Source organism: Siphateles boraxobius, unplaced genomic scaffold (assembly GCF_051911475.1).
Source record: "Siphateles boraxobius isolate OS27281-9 unplaced genomic scaffold, OSU_SipBor_1 66, whole genome shotgun sequence".
NCBI lineage: Eukaryota > Metazoa > Chordata > Actinopteri > Cypriniformes > Leuciscidae > Siphateles > Siphateles boraxobius.
Window position 1 is genome coordinate 24,920,699 of NW_027509193.1, and position 15,525 is coordinate 24,936,223.

The 15,525-nt window shown below is 35.7% G+C and overlaps 2 protein-coding genes across 2 annotated transcripts; both read right to left on the reverse strand.

Annotated features, from left to right (window-relative positions):
• Positions 1-387: 387 nt before the first annotated feature.
• LOC143722068 (uncharacterized) lies at positions 388-8,929 on the reverse strand. Its single transcript, XM_077213207.1, has 7 exons — positions 8,806-8,929; positions 6,193-6,288; positions 5,715-5,798; positions 5,544-5,606; positions 1,603-1,668; positions 1,113-1,249; positions 388-697 (listed from the first exon to the last, which is right to left on the reverse strand). The coding sequence occupies exons 1-7, from the start codon at positions 8,927-8,929 to the stop codon at positions 509-511; spliced, it is 759 nt and encodes a 252-aa protein (XP_077069322.1). The 3' UTR covers positions 388-508.
• Positions 8,766-12,034, reverse strand: LOC143722071 (CD209 antigen-like protein C). Its single transcript, XM_077213211.1, has 6 exons — positions 11,746-12,034; positions 11,540-11,644; positions 10,236-10,298; positions 10,065-10,148; positions 9,735-9,871; positions 8,766-9,213 (listed from the first exon to the last, which is right to left on the reverse strand). Exons 1-6 carry the CDS (start codon positions 11,810-11,812, stop codon positions 9,079-9,081), a joined length of 591 nt encoding a protein of 196 aa, XP_077069326.1. The 5' UTR covers positions 11,813-12,034; the 3' UTR covers positions 8,766-9,078.
• Positions 12,035-15,525: the final 3,491 nt, after the last annotated feature.

The window sequence follows — 15,525 nt, forward strand, 5'->3', positions numbered from 1 at the left end:
CACAAATTATAGTTAATATACAACAAAAATTTTGATGTATAAAAACATTAAACTGTTAACAACAGAGGATGAGATTTAAAAGGAGAGATAAGCCTGCATATTTAATAAAGTATAGCTAGAAAATAACATTTTAAAAATACTATTATTGCTATGGAAGATAGACCATAAGAAGGATTTGCTGCAGACAGTTATTCCAAATAGACAGATTATTAAAGGAATTTACCATGAGATAGGCTTTGCACATGGTTAATTATAATTTTAAAAATTACAATAAAGAGGAATCTGTAATTATTCACTAGACTTATGGCAATAAATTGTTGTACATTAATCACATAAGTTTTACACATTTTCATTAGAATTTAAAAAACATAAAAACATTTCAGTAGATTACCATATCAAACATGAAATAGTATGGAAATGTGAAAACAAGTATACAAAAAGGAATATCAAATAAGACTAACCTTATATACATATGAGGACAGTTAAAAAAAAACAAAAAACTCTAGGTCTACTGAAGGCATTGGATTTCACAAATGCTCCTCTCTTCTCTCAAGCAAGAAATGTCTTCTTGTGCATTTCCTTTGAGTACAGAACAGTTGTGTTGTTTGGAATTCAGATCTGCCCAGTTCCCATCACTGTTCCCAGTCCAGTAGAGATCAGATTCACCAGCAACACACAGTCTCCGACCGAGAAATTCCTGCGTAACAAAACACATCATATTATGTACTGTTTATTCTATTATGGCTTTATCATAAAATATTTATGTATGGCTTTACACACTGAAATATCAATAGTAATATTACTGTTTTGCAACTTTTTAAAAAATCTATTATAGTAATATTACTGTTTTGCCACTTTTTTTTTTGAAAACACAATGTGGGTTTTCACATGGTCTCCCTTCTCTCACATTCGTATCTCTTTTAAAAACTGTGGTTTCATTCATCATTTTCAATGAAATCTTGTGTATGGCTTTATCAATTACAATATATTTTATTACCAAATTACATTTGCCTCAACTTTGTAGCAGTTTCACACCTGGAGCCACTTCTCTCTCACATTTGTTCTTTTAAAACCATGCACAATGTCAGGATAATACAGACATTTATATGTACCTTCTCCTCTGTGTTGTTAATAAAGACCAAATCACCACCCAGATCCTGGCAGTGCTTTCTGCTGGAGCTCCAGCTCTTGTTGTGCTTGGAAAAAACATAGAAGCTGCCGTTGCCTTTTAACCACTGCACTGGCAAATCTACAGAGACAGGGTTTAAAAAAAAAAAAGGAAACAAGATTGTATGTCTGTTTCAGGTCTGTGGTTTAGATAGAAGCACGTTTGTAGGTTGTAACAAAGCGGAAACCCCGCTGAACTGCACCTTTACATACTTTAAATGGGGTTCTAAAATATTTTGGAATGACTCATTGCTAAAAACATAAGAATAGACATGGCAAGATGACTCCGACAGAATGTGTACAGAAGCACAGAGCATTCAAGACTGTTATTTTACTGATAAAAAAAGTAAAAAGACTGATTACTTTAGGCGGTTCAGGATTTTGAAGATAATCCACCGGCTCTTGTGTATGTTGAAAAACAAGATATATTTTTACCTGGGCAGTAATCAAATGACCTCAGTTCCTCCTCATACGTGCACCCTGGACTACCTTGTTCACTTTCTTTATAGGGGTGTGAGGAATAAAGAAAATCAAAGATTACTTAAAGTCACCATGAAATAGAAATTGACCACACTCAACAAATATTTCACTCTCTTTTTAAAAGCACAATATGTAAGATTTTTGTATTAAAATCACCAAAAACCACTAGAACAATGTTATATATTTTGTTGATTTGTGTACTTACATTATCCCAAATGTTTCTAACAATGTTTAAATCCAGAGAAATCAGCTATTTTACCCAGTGTAACATCCTGTGTAATTATATCGCCTGTCAATGACGTAATATATCCACGTTACCCTTGATTTCTGCTTTAATATATTGTGTTTTATTAGACAGTTGAGCAACTGTTTGGATACATTTATCAAACGAAAACGTATATAGCTCAACACGGTTAGTCTTATTGTTTGAATCTCGTTTTCTTGAATTACCGTGAGTAACATGTTTGTACCTGAAAAGTAAATCAGACAACACTATTATGTCAAGTTGCTAACATGGCATAATCAGAAAGAGCTTTATTAGTAGTAGTAACAGTTATACAACATTTTTTCCACTGCTCAATATTAAAATGAATTGCATGCCATTTAGCAACAAAAGTCATATAAACATAAAATGTTTATATATTTTAGATATATGTATGCATCTTGGTCTAAAAGGGTTGGTCCTTTTCTCTTAAAGGAGTAGTTCACCTCAAAATGAAAATTTCCTAATAATTTACTCACCCCAATGCCATCCAAGATATCCATGTCTTTCTTTCCTCAGTGGAAGATATACGTTTTTTGAGGAAAACATTTCTGGATTTTTCTTCGAATAATGGACTTCAATGACAACCACGGTTCTGAAGTCCAAATCAATGCAGTTTCAAAGGTCTTTGAAGTGCTTGAAAATGCTGTGCACGATCGCAGCTGATGAAGAGAGTCTTGTTTAGCGAAACGATAGGTCATTTAAAAAAAATTAGAAAATAATATATATATATATACTTTTCAATTACAATTGTTCGGATTGAGCTGATCTGCAACACGCCGAGAACTACGCCATGAAAAGTCATCTCCATGTCGCCAGCGGAAGTACCGCCCTACTGTTTACAAGAAGAACCAATACAATTCGAACTATTCTCCTTCGCACGGTCGAGTGGGGCGGTACTTCCGCTGGCGCTGGCGACATGGACATGACCTTTCAACATGATGACGTAGTTCCCGGCGCGTTGCAGATCAGCTCAATCCGAACAATTGTAATTGAAAAGTATATACAGTATATATAATTTTTTTTCTTTTAATTGACCTATCGTTTCGCTATAGATAAGACTCTCTTCATCAGCTGCGATCTTGCACAGCCGTTCCAAGCACTTCAAAGACCTTTGAAACTGCATTGATTTGGACTTCAAAACAGTGGTTGTCATTGAATTCCATTATTCGAAGAAAAATCCAGAAATGATTTCCTCAAAAAAATTATGAGGAATTATGAGGAAATTATTCCTCAAAGACATGGATATCTTGGATGGCATTGGGGTGAGTAAATTTTCATTTTGAGGTGAACTACTCCTTTAATAAGTAATGGGTGTGTTTTAGGCGTAACATGCAATAAACCAATCAGAGTCACATCTCACTTTCCCTTTAAAAGCCAGTTGCGCTCGCGTCATGGCGGATTGCTATTTACTTGGCGGAACTTGATAGTGGAAAGACTGAACGGTAAATCGCGCGAGCAGACCGTACGGGACAAGCCGATTTCCACCATATATTTATGTAGCTACACAATATTAATATTTTACATTGTAATCGTTATTTTTAATATTTGGCATGTTTTTGTGCTGCTACGCGTCTCTGTGTGTGTAATAAGCAGTGTTGGGCCCGTCTATAGGCGGACGTTACTGCTCTTTAAAGAGTAACTAAACCCCTGGTCAGAGCCTGACTCCACCCACTGGCAATATTTGAAAAATGCTGGAAAAGTGGGCAGAGCCCAGCGGAGATAGGGGGGACGAACCGAGGGTGGGGCTGAGACCTTGCACCTGAGACCCACAGAGACAGATTGATTGACAGCTGCTGTCAGACTATAAAATGAAGAGTGACTGGAGTGACGCAAGTTGCTTTGCAACAGAGCTGTCATTTTAAGTCGAGGATGTTGAATTGTCTGTGGACACATGGCCAGAGCCATATAAGAATTAAGAATTGATGATATGATATAAGAATTTGAAATGAACATGATTTCTTAATGTCTAGTGACATATAAGGGCCATTTTATGACTAACTGAAATCAATTTCTTACATACAGCTCCTTTAACTCCCGCATTGCGATTGGCATCCGATGAGTTTTATCGAGTTGATCTCAATAGCACGCAATCTCTGTAGGCATATTCATGTTTTGCTGCTATGTGAAAAAATCCAGCAAAATGCCCCGCGTGTTTGTCGACCCCAGAGGATTAACTTTAGCCTAACCATAAATTGTGATTAAAATATATATGATCACTCACCTCAAGACGCCGCTGCAAAGTAGAGTTTGGGGGTGTAGTCTAATATGTAGTCATTTTTCATTACGGAAGTATTTTTTGGCACACAGTGCGCGACAAATCAATCACTCCTTTAGACTGGCTTCCTGCACATTCATTCACTGAGCTTGCGGCTGCTGCAACTTGCGCTCTCTTCACGACTCAACCTCCACGGACAGTTTTTAATGTTTTATCAGACAATAACTAGGCCTACTCAAGATTTTGCTTTAGAATAATTTTCGGGACATACAGGGCAGGATTCGGGATTTGGGACAACAGCTTAGATTTCGGGACTGTCGAAACAGTGGTTTTGACAAAACAAGATGGTTTTTATACTGCCAAGGGCGTGGTAGCTCGTACCAAGTGCGTGGTGAGCTGGAACCTGCTTATGTCACCTCCCACCCCTTACATCACGAACCACCCCAAACATCCAATAGGAAAATTCAACTGCAGTAGCCACTGTTCAACCTGAAGAGGGCAGCACTCAGACGTTTTTACACCATAGACATCATACAGATAGACGCCCTATCGACCGCTACTGCCTATTGGCGCGGACGAGCCGTGGGCCCGCCATCTTAAACCGGTCACCCGGTGTAATCTGTTTGGCAGGTGCAATGAGCTGCCAGCGCATTTAATTAATCATATATCACTGAATACCGAACTGATTTTCGGGTGGGTTTTTTTTGCTGCAAAGGTCATACACGTAGCTACGATACAGGACACATTGAATATTTTGTTCACAAAATACAACCAATAGTACGGTAATGTTAAATCTTACTTGTGAAAAGTAATCCCCGAGTGATGGTCCGCCGATTTGAGCAGGAATATGCTGCACAGTGCTCTGGCATCTACTGGTGCTATGCAACGCAAATAGGAGTATGACCAGTTTAAGATGGCGGCCGCATTTCTTGCGCCGCAGCGGCCAATAGGGCATCTAGTCTCGATGTCTATGTTTTTACACCATATATTGTAGAATTAAAACACTTTATACCCAAATGTCAAAAAAGTTACTCGAATCAATGAACAGCACTAATAAAGCCCCATTCTTATAGACCATTAACTAAAATAAGTTGGTTTAGGGTTTAGTTACCCTTTAAAAACAAAGGAAATATTGCGCCATTGACCCTAGACCAGGTTTCAGTTGGTCAATGGTGCAGTTTATTTCAGTTGCCTCAAAATAGCAACACGCTAACAATGTGCCTGAACACACTTCGTTTTTAGACCAGCACGCCCAATTTCCCATTTAAACAACGTGGCGTCGCGATTGCCGCCTGCATAGCGCCGGGTTTTTGATAGGGCCCTACACATCTCATGTTCCTATAACTTTAGGAAATTGTCATTAGAATATCATATAACATTTGAACATAAATTATAGCCTACAGATGAATGATTTACCTGAAATTGAGCAGTTTGTTACCGGCTCACAATGCAACAACATATTTTTGACTTTAATGAAATCTGCAAAAGTAAGAACAGTGAAATAAAAAAAATTATGTAGCTAAATGTAAATATACCTCTGATGCTGTATGCAACGTAATAGTTCTTGTAAAATATGAGTATACTTACACAAATATGCCAGCAGCCCATTTACAAGCAGAGACAGGACCAGGAAAACAGCAATAACGGCAGAGATAGACCTACATTTCCTACCTACAAAATAAAATACATTTTAAAAGTGGAGAATACTGAAGAAAAATATTTTAATTCAGTAGATTACACCTCTGCACCAACAGAGAGTTATTAAATATATTTTTATGTCTAAAAATAGCATTTTCATTTCAAGTTAAGTATTGTTTCAGATAAAACTGTTGCTATGGCTTGGTTACCCCATAATTTGCTAAATACATATTTAGCAAACTCTAATTTGTTTTAAAATTGTTTGAAAACGCGGATGAAACGTTACATATACTTATTTTAAACGAATACTGAGTTTTACCGTTTTCTTAAACCTCTTTTGGGCTCAAAGAAACATGGTTTTGTGCCACACACACTAAACCTAAATTTAGAACCACAACCACAAGGAGAAAAAGAATCAAGTACTTACTTCCAAGTGAATCCTTTTTCATCCATCTAGTGTTGTCATAAATATGATCAGACATGTCATGCTTGGGCATTTTTGTGTCAAACAGAGAGGTGTGCACTGTGCAGCAAGAGATGTGGTGAAGTGAGATCAGGCTGTCAGTGAAGACACACTCATGTCAACCCAGTGTCATTTCCTCTTAACATGATGGGTTATCATGCTGGTAGCTTTAGATATGTCTATAGAAATATTTTTCTCTTGCCAGTGCATATTACATATGTATAAGCCTATCTATAGTCAATAAAACCCCAAAAAGCCAATGTGTCACAAGACAATATAAAAATTAGCCAACTGTATGTTAATGTTTCTAAATAATGATCAAATGTAGATAAGAAAATACATCTATTTATCACTATCAGCTAGTACTCGCAACAACAAAAAAACTTTATTTAACCACTTACACCCTGAAGGCATTTTATAATTAATTGTAGGAATATTTGAATAATTCAATTGAAATGAAAACCATTTATTTAAGTTAAACTTCATTCAATTCATTCACAGCAATTCATTCAAGTTAAATGAACACCATTAATTCTAGTTAGATGTTCAGTACATGGTTGATTCTATTGGGTTTTTACTTGTTTCACAGGTGGAACCACTGTCCATGAAGGAATCATATTCAGCCAAAGAGCTATTGTTTTAGTGTAGACGTTATATTTGCACAACTGCCTCATTAGTTGCCCAAGAGCATCATTGGCTGCATCTGAAATACTGTTTCTCTACTAGTTCTCTATCACCACTGTTCATATACTGTTACAGCGTCCAGTCTCCCTGATTCCACCATTTCTCAGCCACGAGCACCCTCTCCTGAATTCTAGTGATTTGCAAACTTTCTCCCTAGTATGCATCATTGACGCTCTGATTACCTTCACCTGTTCTGAATCATATCTCATTGCCCAGCCTTTATCTGCCTCGTTCATGGAGCGTTCTTTGCGAAGTATTGCCTCTCTATGTGTGCATGTCCGAGCAATTCTCCTATTCCTCAGTCTACCTGTTTCATCTGACCCACGCTGAATTAACCTTGTCTGGTTGTCCGCAGCCTGCCTCTCGACCTCCAGCCCGTCCCGGATTCTGATTCTCTGTCGCCACCCTTGACCCTAAGCCTGTCCCTGGATACTGAAGGTTCGCTGCCAGCCCCCGACCTCCTGCCCGGTTCGACTCACGTCTTAGCCTGCCTCTTATTATTATTATTATCCTGAGTTACCTTTTGTCTGACTTTTCTGTTTAATAAATCTGTTGCATATGGATCAGTCTCGACCCTCTGAGTCATTACATATACAGTGGTGCTCAAAATTAATGGTACCCCTGGTAAATATGATCAAAAATGGCTGTAAAAAAAAAAAATCTGCATCGTTTATCCTTTTGATCTTTCATTAAAAAATTCGCAAAAAATCTAACCTTTCATTGAAGTAAAAGAATTGAAAGTGGGGGGTAAATCACATTATGAATAAATGCTTTTCTCTAAAACACGCTAGCCATAATTATTGGCTCCCTGTTATTAAATACGTTTTGCAACCTCCTTTTGCCAAGGAAACAGCTCTGAGTTTTCTTCTATGCTTGATGAGTTTGGAGAACACTTGACAGATCAGAGACCATTCCTCCACAGAATCTCTCCAGATCCTTCAGATTCACAAGTTCATGTTGGTGTTTCTTCTCTTCAGTTCAGGATTTTTCTTGAAACCCTCCCAAACAACATGTGGTGATGTAGGGGTTGTTTGATACATTTTTAGGCTTTCTGGCCCCCAAGACTCAAGTAATCTCTGCATTTCTCCATCTGTGATCCTTAAAGAGTCTTTGGCCACTCAAACTTTCCTCTTCACTGTGCATTAAGACAATATAGAGACACGTCCTCTTCCTGGCAGATTATTAACATCTTTAGTTGACTGCAACTTCTTAATTATTGCCCTGATGGTCAAAATGGGGATTTTCAATTCTTTAGCTATTTTCTTACAGCCACTTTCTATTCTGTAATGCTCAACAATCTTTTGATGCACATCAGAACTATATTCTTTGGTTTTACTCATTGTGATGGATGATTAGGCGAATTTGGCCTTTGTTTCTCCTCATATTTAAACTCCTGTGAAACAAGAAGTCATAGCTAGACAATTTCATGTTCTAGTCACCCTGCCTGGTGTGCTAAAAAAAGGAAAATATTAATGGGAATATACTTCAGAGATATGTTACTTGTAAAAAATTCTAGGGGTGCCAATAATTGAGGCCAACGTGTTTTATTTAATAATGTGACCCATTTTCCTACTTATAAATTAAATTCACATCTTTGTACATTGGTACTATTTATAGGACTTGTCTGGCTTCTCCTGTTTATTTAAGGCAGTTTACATTTTCATAAAGTGATCAAGCTTTTTTCCCCTTCATAACTACACTTTTATTCTGCCTTATAGTTATGCTTTATTATTTACAATATTTTAAATGTCCTTTTTAACTTTATCATCTTTAATTTTATTGTCTGTATAGGGGGCTTGCAGAAAGCACATTTCACTACCTCTGTTAAGGATGTTTAAATGACAAATAGAAACTTTTAGTGAGTAAATATTTATTAAGAACATGGAATCTCACAAATGCTTCTCTCCTTTCTCAGGCACAAAACATCTCCCCACTTCGACTCGGTCGTTCGTCCATTCAATACAACACAATCTTCTCCCAGAGGATTGTCTGCTGATTTGTGATCATCAGGGGGCATTGCCCAGAAACTGACAAATATATAAATAATCAATCAATAAATAAATCATTTAGAGTGTAAAGCTGCATAAAAATGTATCATATATCCAAACAGATTCCAAATTGAAAGGGACATTTTTAAACATCAGATACATTTATTAAAACAGACATTTAAAATAATACTTGCCCAAGATGATCCTTGGTGTCATCCATCCACAGCCAAACACCTTCGTTGCGGCTATCAGTCAGACCAATCCAGTATAACGTTTGTGCGCCAATAATGCGAATTTGGTTTGCAAGAAGTTTCTACAATAGAAAGTTCTGTCATGAAACTCTAGACGGCGCAGGCTAATATGTCCTTAACTACTGCGTAATTCTAACATCATTCTCTATAGAGCACCGCTGATTGGTTACTCCTGTATCAGTAGCCAATAATATAGCTGCTCAACCTTCAAATACTTGGTTAGATTTGTCTTAACAGTGCAGTGCGCTTTCAGAAACCCTCCACTTTCCCCAGCTCCACCTGTATAGATCTGCTATAGGTAATTCATGTACACTATATTGTACAGCGGCAGCATTTCTTACTTGCTCACAGCAGTGTGTCATGTATGTATTGGCAGTAGCAAGTCCCGTACTTATTCTGCAGCAGCAGCAGCGTAGCAGATTTATTCAGCCAAGACAAAATATATCAACTCTGTTCATTACCATGCCAAACATTCCTAGTTGTCAAGACTGACATATAGAGATTATTTAATCTGCAGCTTGTTTCTTAACATCTTTCATCTTAAATGAAATGTTGTAATGATGTCATATTATAATATCTCTACCTGTTCCTCACTGCTGTTGATGATGACCAGGTCTCCTCCCAGATCCTGACAGCGTTCTCTGCTGCTGTTCCAGTCCATGGTATCATTGGAGAAAACATAGAATCTGTCCTTGTCCTGGACCCACTTCGCAGGGAAATCTTGCGTGACAGTTTTTGAATTTTTAATATCAGTGCCCTAAACTAAATTATGAAGTATATATTTGATATAGTGCTGCTAGTGTATTCTGCAGCTGACTCTACATATCTGAAAATATTCCAGTATTTACTTAAATATTTGATGTATGTTTCTAATGTGTTTATGCATAAGAACATAAGTAATAAATTGACTTGCTTTTTGTTAGACAGTGCTGTACTTTGGACCCGTTTTCCATGTCCTTGTGAAAGTTCTGTTTGATTTGAGCATTGTCGTCAACATCTAACATAAAAACAAAGAAAATTAAAAATCTGATTCTGAATAAACATACAGTTTTATGTAAAAAGAGAGAATGTGGAGTTTGTCTACCTGAATAAGAGCAGGGTGTTACTGGTTCACAACTCAAAAGCTGTTCTGGACCATTGCTGTAATCTGTAATACAAATAAGATCACATATAACATTACAGCTTTCATATTACAATATATTTACAGTAGTAAGTATTTAGGGTTGTATGAACAACTAAAACTTTTATAATATATAATTTTTTGTAACATTATAAATGTCTTTACTGTAACTTTTGCTCAATTTAATTCATCCGTGATGAATAAAAGTATTGATTTCTTTTATTTATTTCCCCCAAAATATAAAATAAAAATTCTTACTGACCCCAAACCTTTGAACGGTAGTGTTTAATGTTACAAAAGATTTATATTTCAGATAAATGCTGTTCTTTTTGAGCTTTCTATTCATCAAAGAATCCTTAAATAAAAATGTAAATAACTGTTTTCAACATTGATAATAATGATAAAAGTTTCTTGAGCATCAAATCATCATATTAGAATGATTTCTGAAGGATCATGTGACACTGAAGACTGGAGTAATGATGCTGAAAATTCAGCTTTGATCACAGGAATAATTTACACTTTACTATATATTCACATAGAAAACAGTTATTTAAAATTATAATAATATTTCACAATATTACTGTTTATAATTGTGTGTGTATTTTTAATCAAATAAATGCAGCCTTGGTACACAGAAGAGACTTCTTTCAAAAACATTAACAATCTTACCGATCCAAAACTTTTGACTGGTAGTGTATTTACATAACCTTTTTTACACAATTTACTACTGTCCTTCATTTGTGGCGCCATTTCATCAAAATATTGCCACAAATAAAAAATTTTTTTTATCAAAGTGAGTGTACTTGTTCACTAAGGAGATAATAGTGTCAGTGAAGAAAATTTTTTGGGTAACACTTTACAATAAGGTTTCATTAGTTAACATTAGATAATGCACTAACTAACATGAACTAACAATTACCAATACATTTGTTACAGTATTTATTAATCTTTGTTAATGTTAGTTAATACAAATACAGCTATTCATTGTTTATCAATGTGCATTAACTAATGTTAACAAATACAACATTTGATTTTAATAATGTATTAGTACATGTTGAAAACATTAAATGCTGTAGATGTATTGTTCATTCTAAAGTGTTACCCATGAATCATGCGAGGAAAATATAGCTGGATTGTTGCAAATGTAAAAAAATTAAATAAAATAAATACTACCGCTACTAATAATAATAATAATATGCAATGCATGTAGTCAACATAAATACTGCAATGTAATGTGTAGCCTACATGTAACACATGAGGATACTCACACAGGTAAGCCAACGCTGCATTTGCCAGCAGAGACAGGAAGATGAGAACAGAGAGAAGAACTACTGTACAGACACCATCTGTATTTTTGTTGATACACTCCTTTTCTGAAAATACATTATTAGTAGAGACTTGAATAGCTTTTGAAATGTGAAATGAAACTGTTGAAACAATTAATTTGCAAAAATTAAGTTGCGAAAGCACTTACTTCTATTTTTATGAGCTGGTCTTGAGATGGCTCTTGGAATGGTGTTGGAATAAATAGCTTCAGACATTCTCTTCAAATAAATAAATGAGAACTAAAGAGAGGATCTGGTTAAGTATTCTGGCTGAGGGTTAGTAGTGATGTTTCCTCCCATCATTTCCTGTCAGTTGGTTATTAGTTGTTGGGGGCATCATCTCAAACAATAATTGATAAAAGATCATCTGTGTTCAATGCTTCTTGAACGCTCGCTTTTTGTGTTTCATGCCATTTATGTTTTCCCTCATTGTTGGAATCTAACTCTATTTCCAAATTGATGTAATATGTTACATTGAATAGAAACATGCTTAAGCATTTCTTTTTATCCCTTTCTTACTGAACTGTAGGCCTCTTGCTGTACACAGTGCACACACAGATGGTGTTAAAGCAGCAGCAACCACAGACCTTTAGACATACATGCTATTAAAACAAAAAACATTCAACAATACATGTCACATATTTAGTCATTTGTTAGACTTTGAGTTTGTTTATCATCCGTCACCTGTTTCCTTCGTTTAAGTTTACCGCTCTTATCAGTTACCATGGTATTTCATTTGATCATCACACCTGTTACTCTTTAGTTCATCATCATTGTCTACTTAAGTTGTCTGTTCATTGTCAGCTATTGTTTGTGTGTAGACACGCTGTTACACTGTGTTGGATTATCTGAGTTTTTTATTTTATTAAATGCCTTTGGATTGGAACTTTTGATTTATCCTCGTCTTTGGACTCTTTAAACTGCGACGACATGTTGGTTGCTTGCCAACATATCCAGTTGTTTAGATAACGGTTATTACTGTAAGTATGAGGGATTTTTTTTCTTTTGGATCTTGGCATTCTTATTGTAAAGAGGACTAGAAACAGACTGTAATTATTTTGTGTTTTCACTGTTTTCTCTGTTGTGTTTGTATTGGTTAGAATAAAAACAACTGATCACAAAAAGATAAATTAATGAATAAAAAAAAAACAATAGTTCCCACTAATATATCTTAGTAAAATATACTTGGATTAAATGATTTGTTTTAACGAATTTGCCTGTGATTGGCATAATACACTAAAAAACGCCTTACACTGTAAAACAATATATGATCAATAATTTCTGACAACATATGTTTTTACAATTGCTTTAACTCATCAATTTAAGCCAGTTTAATGTAATTTAAGTTAAAATGACAAACATCAAAGTTAATTGTAAAATATAAGGCAACTTTTGCAGTTTACAGTGTACAATGATGATTACAATAAACATAGGCATTCTTCTATATTTTCGACTAGTTTTTCTGAAAGCATGAACAAAATATAAAATAAAGCAAGCATATATATATAGCACATTATCAAACAAAAGACGTTGCCCCAAAGTGCTTTACAAAAATAATAACATTAAAATCATACAACAAAACAAACATAACTTTTTCAAAAGCTAAAGCAAATAAATAAGTTTATTTAATAAGAATTAAAAGTGGCAATTGATGGAGCTGACCTCACATGGAATGGGAGACTATTCCAGAGTTTTGGACCTACCACAGAAAAAGCACAATCTCCTTTTGATTTTAAATGACAGCGAGGGACCTTTAAAAGCCGCTGATTGGAGAGTAGGGAATAATAAGATCACTGATGTACTGGGGGGCAAGGCCTGATAGGGCCAATCTATCCTTAAAAACAATCATGAATTTAACCGGAAACCAATGTAAGGATTGCAGTACAGGAGTAATATGATCTCTCTTTCTCACCCCCATTAAAAACCTTGCTGCTGCATTTTGGACTGACTGGCATAGTCTGAGGGAGACCAATATATAAAGAAATGCAATAGTCAATCTTTGATGAAATAAATGAGTGAACCACAATTTCCAAATCCATACTGGATAGAAAATGCTTTACTTTAGCAATTGATCTCAGGTTAAAAAAGCTACCTTTAACAACGGCAGCGAAGTGTTTATAAAAATGTAGTGATGAGTCCATGATTACCCGTAAACTCTTTACATGATCTTTAATCTTTAGGGACAAGGAACATAAATGATCAGGAAAGGTATGGTGAGATAGGAGAGCCTACAGTCAAAACCTCAGTTTCACTCTCATTTAATTGGAGAAAGTTGCTAGAAAGCCCAAGTTTAATGTCACTGTAACATTCCTGTGCTTTGTCCAGCGGACATGTTTTATCTAAGCTCACTGCAAAGTAAAACTGGAAATTGTCGGCATAACAGTGGTATGAAATACTATACTTCCAAAAAATAGTACTTAGAGGAAGCATATACAAAGAGAACAATAACGGTCCCGAAATCGACCCCTGAGGAACACCACAAACTAAAGGGCCCAATGTGGAAGAAAAGTCTCCCAGATTCACAGAAACTGTCCTGTCTTTTAAATATGAGGCAAACCACTGAAGGGATATACCCTGGACACCAACCCAACACTCCAGACGGTTGAGAAGAATCTCATGGTCAATCGTATCGAAGGCAGCGCTTAGATATAAGAAAACTAGAACAACTGTGATCCTGAGTCCAATGATAATAATATATCATTAGTGACCTGAAGCAATGCAGATTCTGTGCTGTGACAGGTCCTAATGCCTGACTGGAATGTGTCTAAAATATCAAATGTATTCAAATATGAATATAGCTGTGAGTAGACCACTTTCTCTAGAATCTTGGAAATAAAAGGCAGTTTAGAAATTGGTCTATAGTTGTTATCTGTATAATCCGAATTAGTTTTTTTTTAACAAGGGATGAAGAATTGCATGTTTGAAACAGTTTGGTACTCCACTCATCAAGGAGCTGTTAATTATAGCTGTTAGGCTAGAACTCACAGAAGGAAAAACATCTTTAAAAAGATGAGAAGGGAGAACATCGAGTCTGCAGCTACCTCCATTCATTTTCAAGGCAATATCTTCCAGCTGTACTGATGAAACTGGTTCAAAGTTAGTGAAAATGTTAGACAGCGCAGGATTAATTAACGGGAATGTGAAGGTACAAATTGCACTTCTGATCTTCTCAATGTTTTGAGTAAAAAATAATAAAATCTCTTCACAAGTCTCTTGTGTGGCATCTCTCATAACATTCCTTGAGGGGTTTAAAATAGAATCAATTGTGCCAAACCTTATTTTTGGCTGATTTGCATTATCTGAAATTAACTTAGAGAAAATTTTAATTTTTTCCTCCTTTTCTGCAGTTAGAGACTCTTTTAACATCTCAGACGAAATCTCAAGTTTATCTCTCTTCCACTTCCGTTCAGCTTTTCTGCACTCTTGTCTAAGAGAGCGAGTAACGTTGTTTAGCCAAGGTTGAGAGGTTCCCTTGTGTTTCTTTAATTTAAGAGGGGCAACACAATCTAAGGCAAAAGTACATGACTAAAAGCCTCAACCAGCACTTCCGTGTCCTCTCTGAAGACTTTGTCTGTAACGTGGTAAATAAAATTCAGGAAAAAGGTTTGCAGTTGAATAATTAATGGACCTAGCATAATGTAAAGACTGAGAAGGGATTGGATGGATATAAGAACAAACAGCATCGAATACCACTGAATAATGGTCGGAAATGCCTACATCTGAAACCACCAAATTTGATACAGAAATACCAAACGATAACACAAGATCTGACCTTTCTTATGAGTAGAACCAGTAACATGTTGTGTGAAATTAAGAAAACTCAATAAGAGAAAGAAATTCATTAACCAATGGCTTTGATGGGCAGCATAAATTAACATTAAAATAAAAGCATAAGATTTTTCAGTCCAGTAAATATTAATTTTGAAATA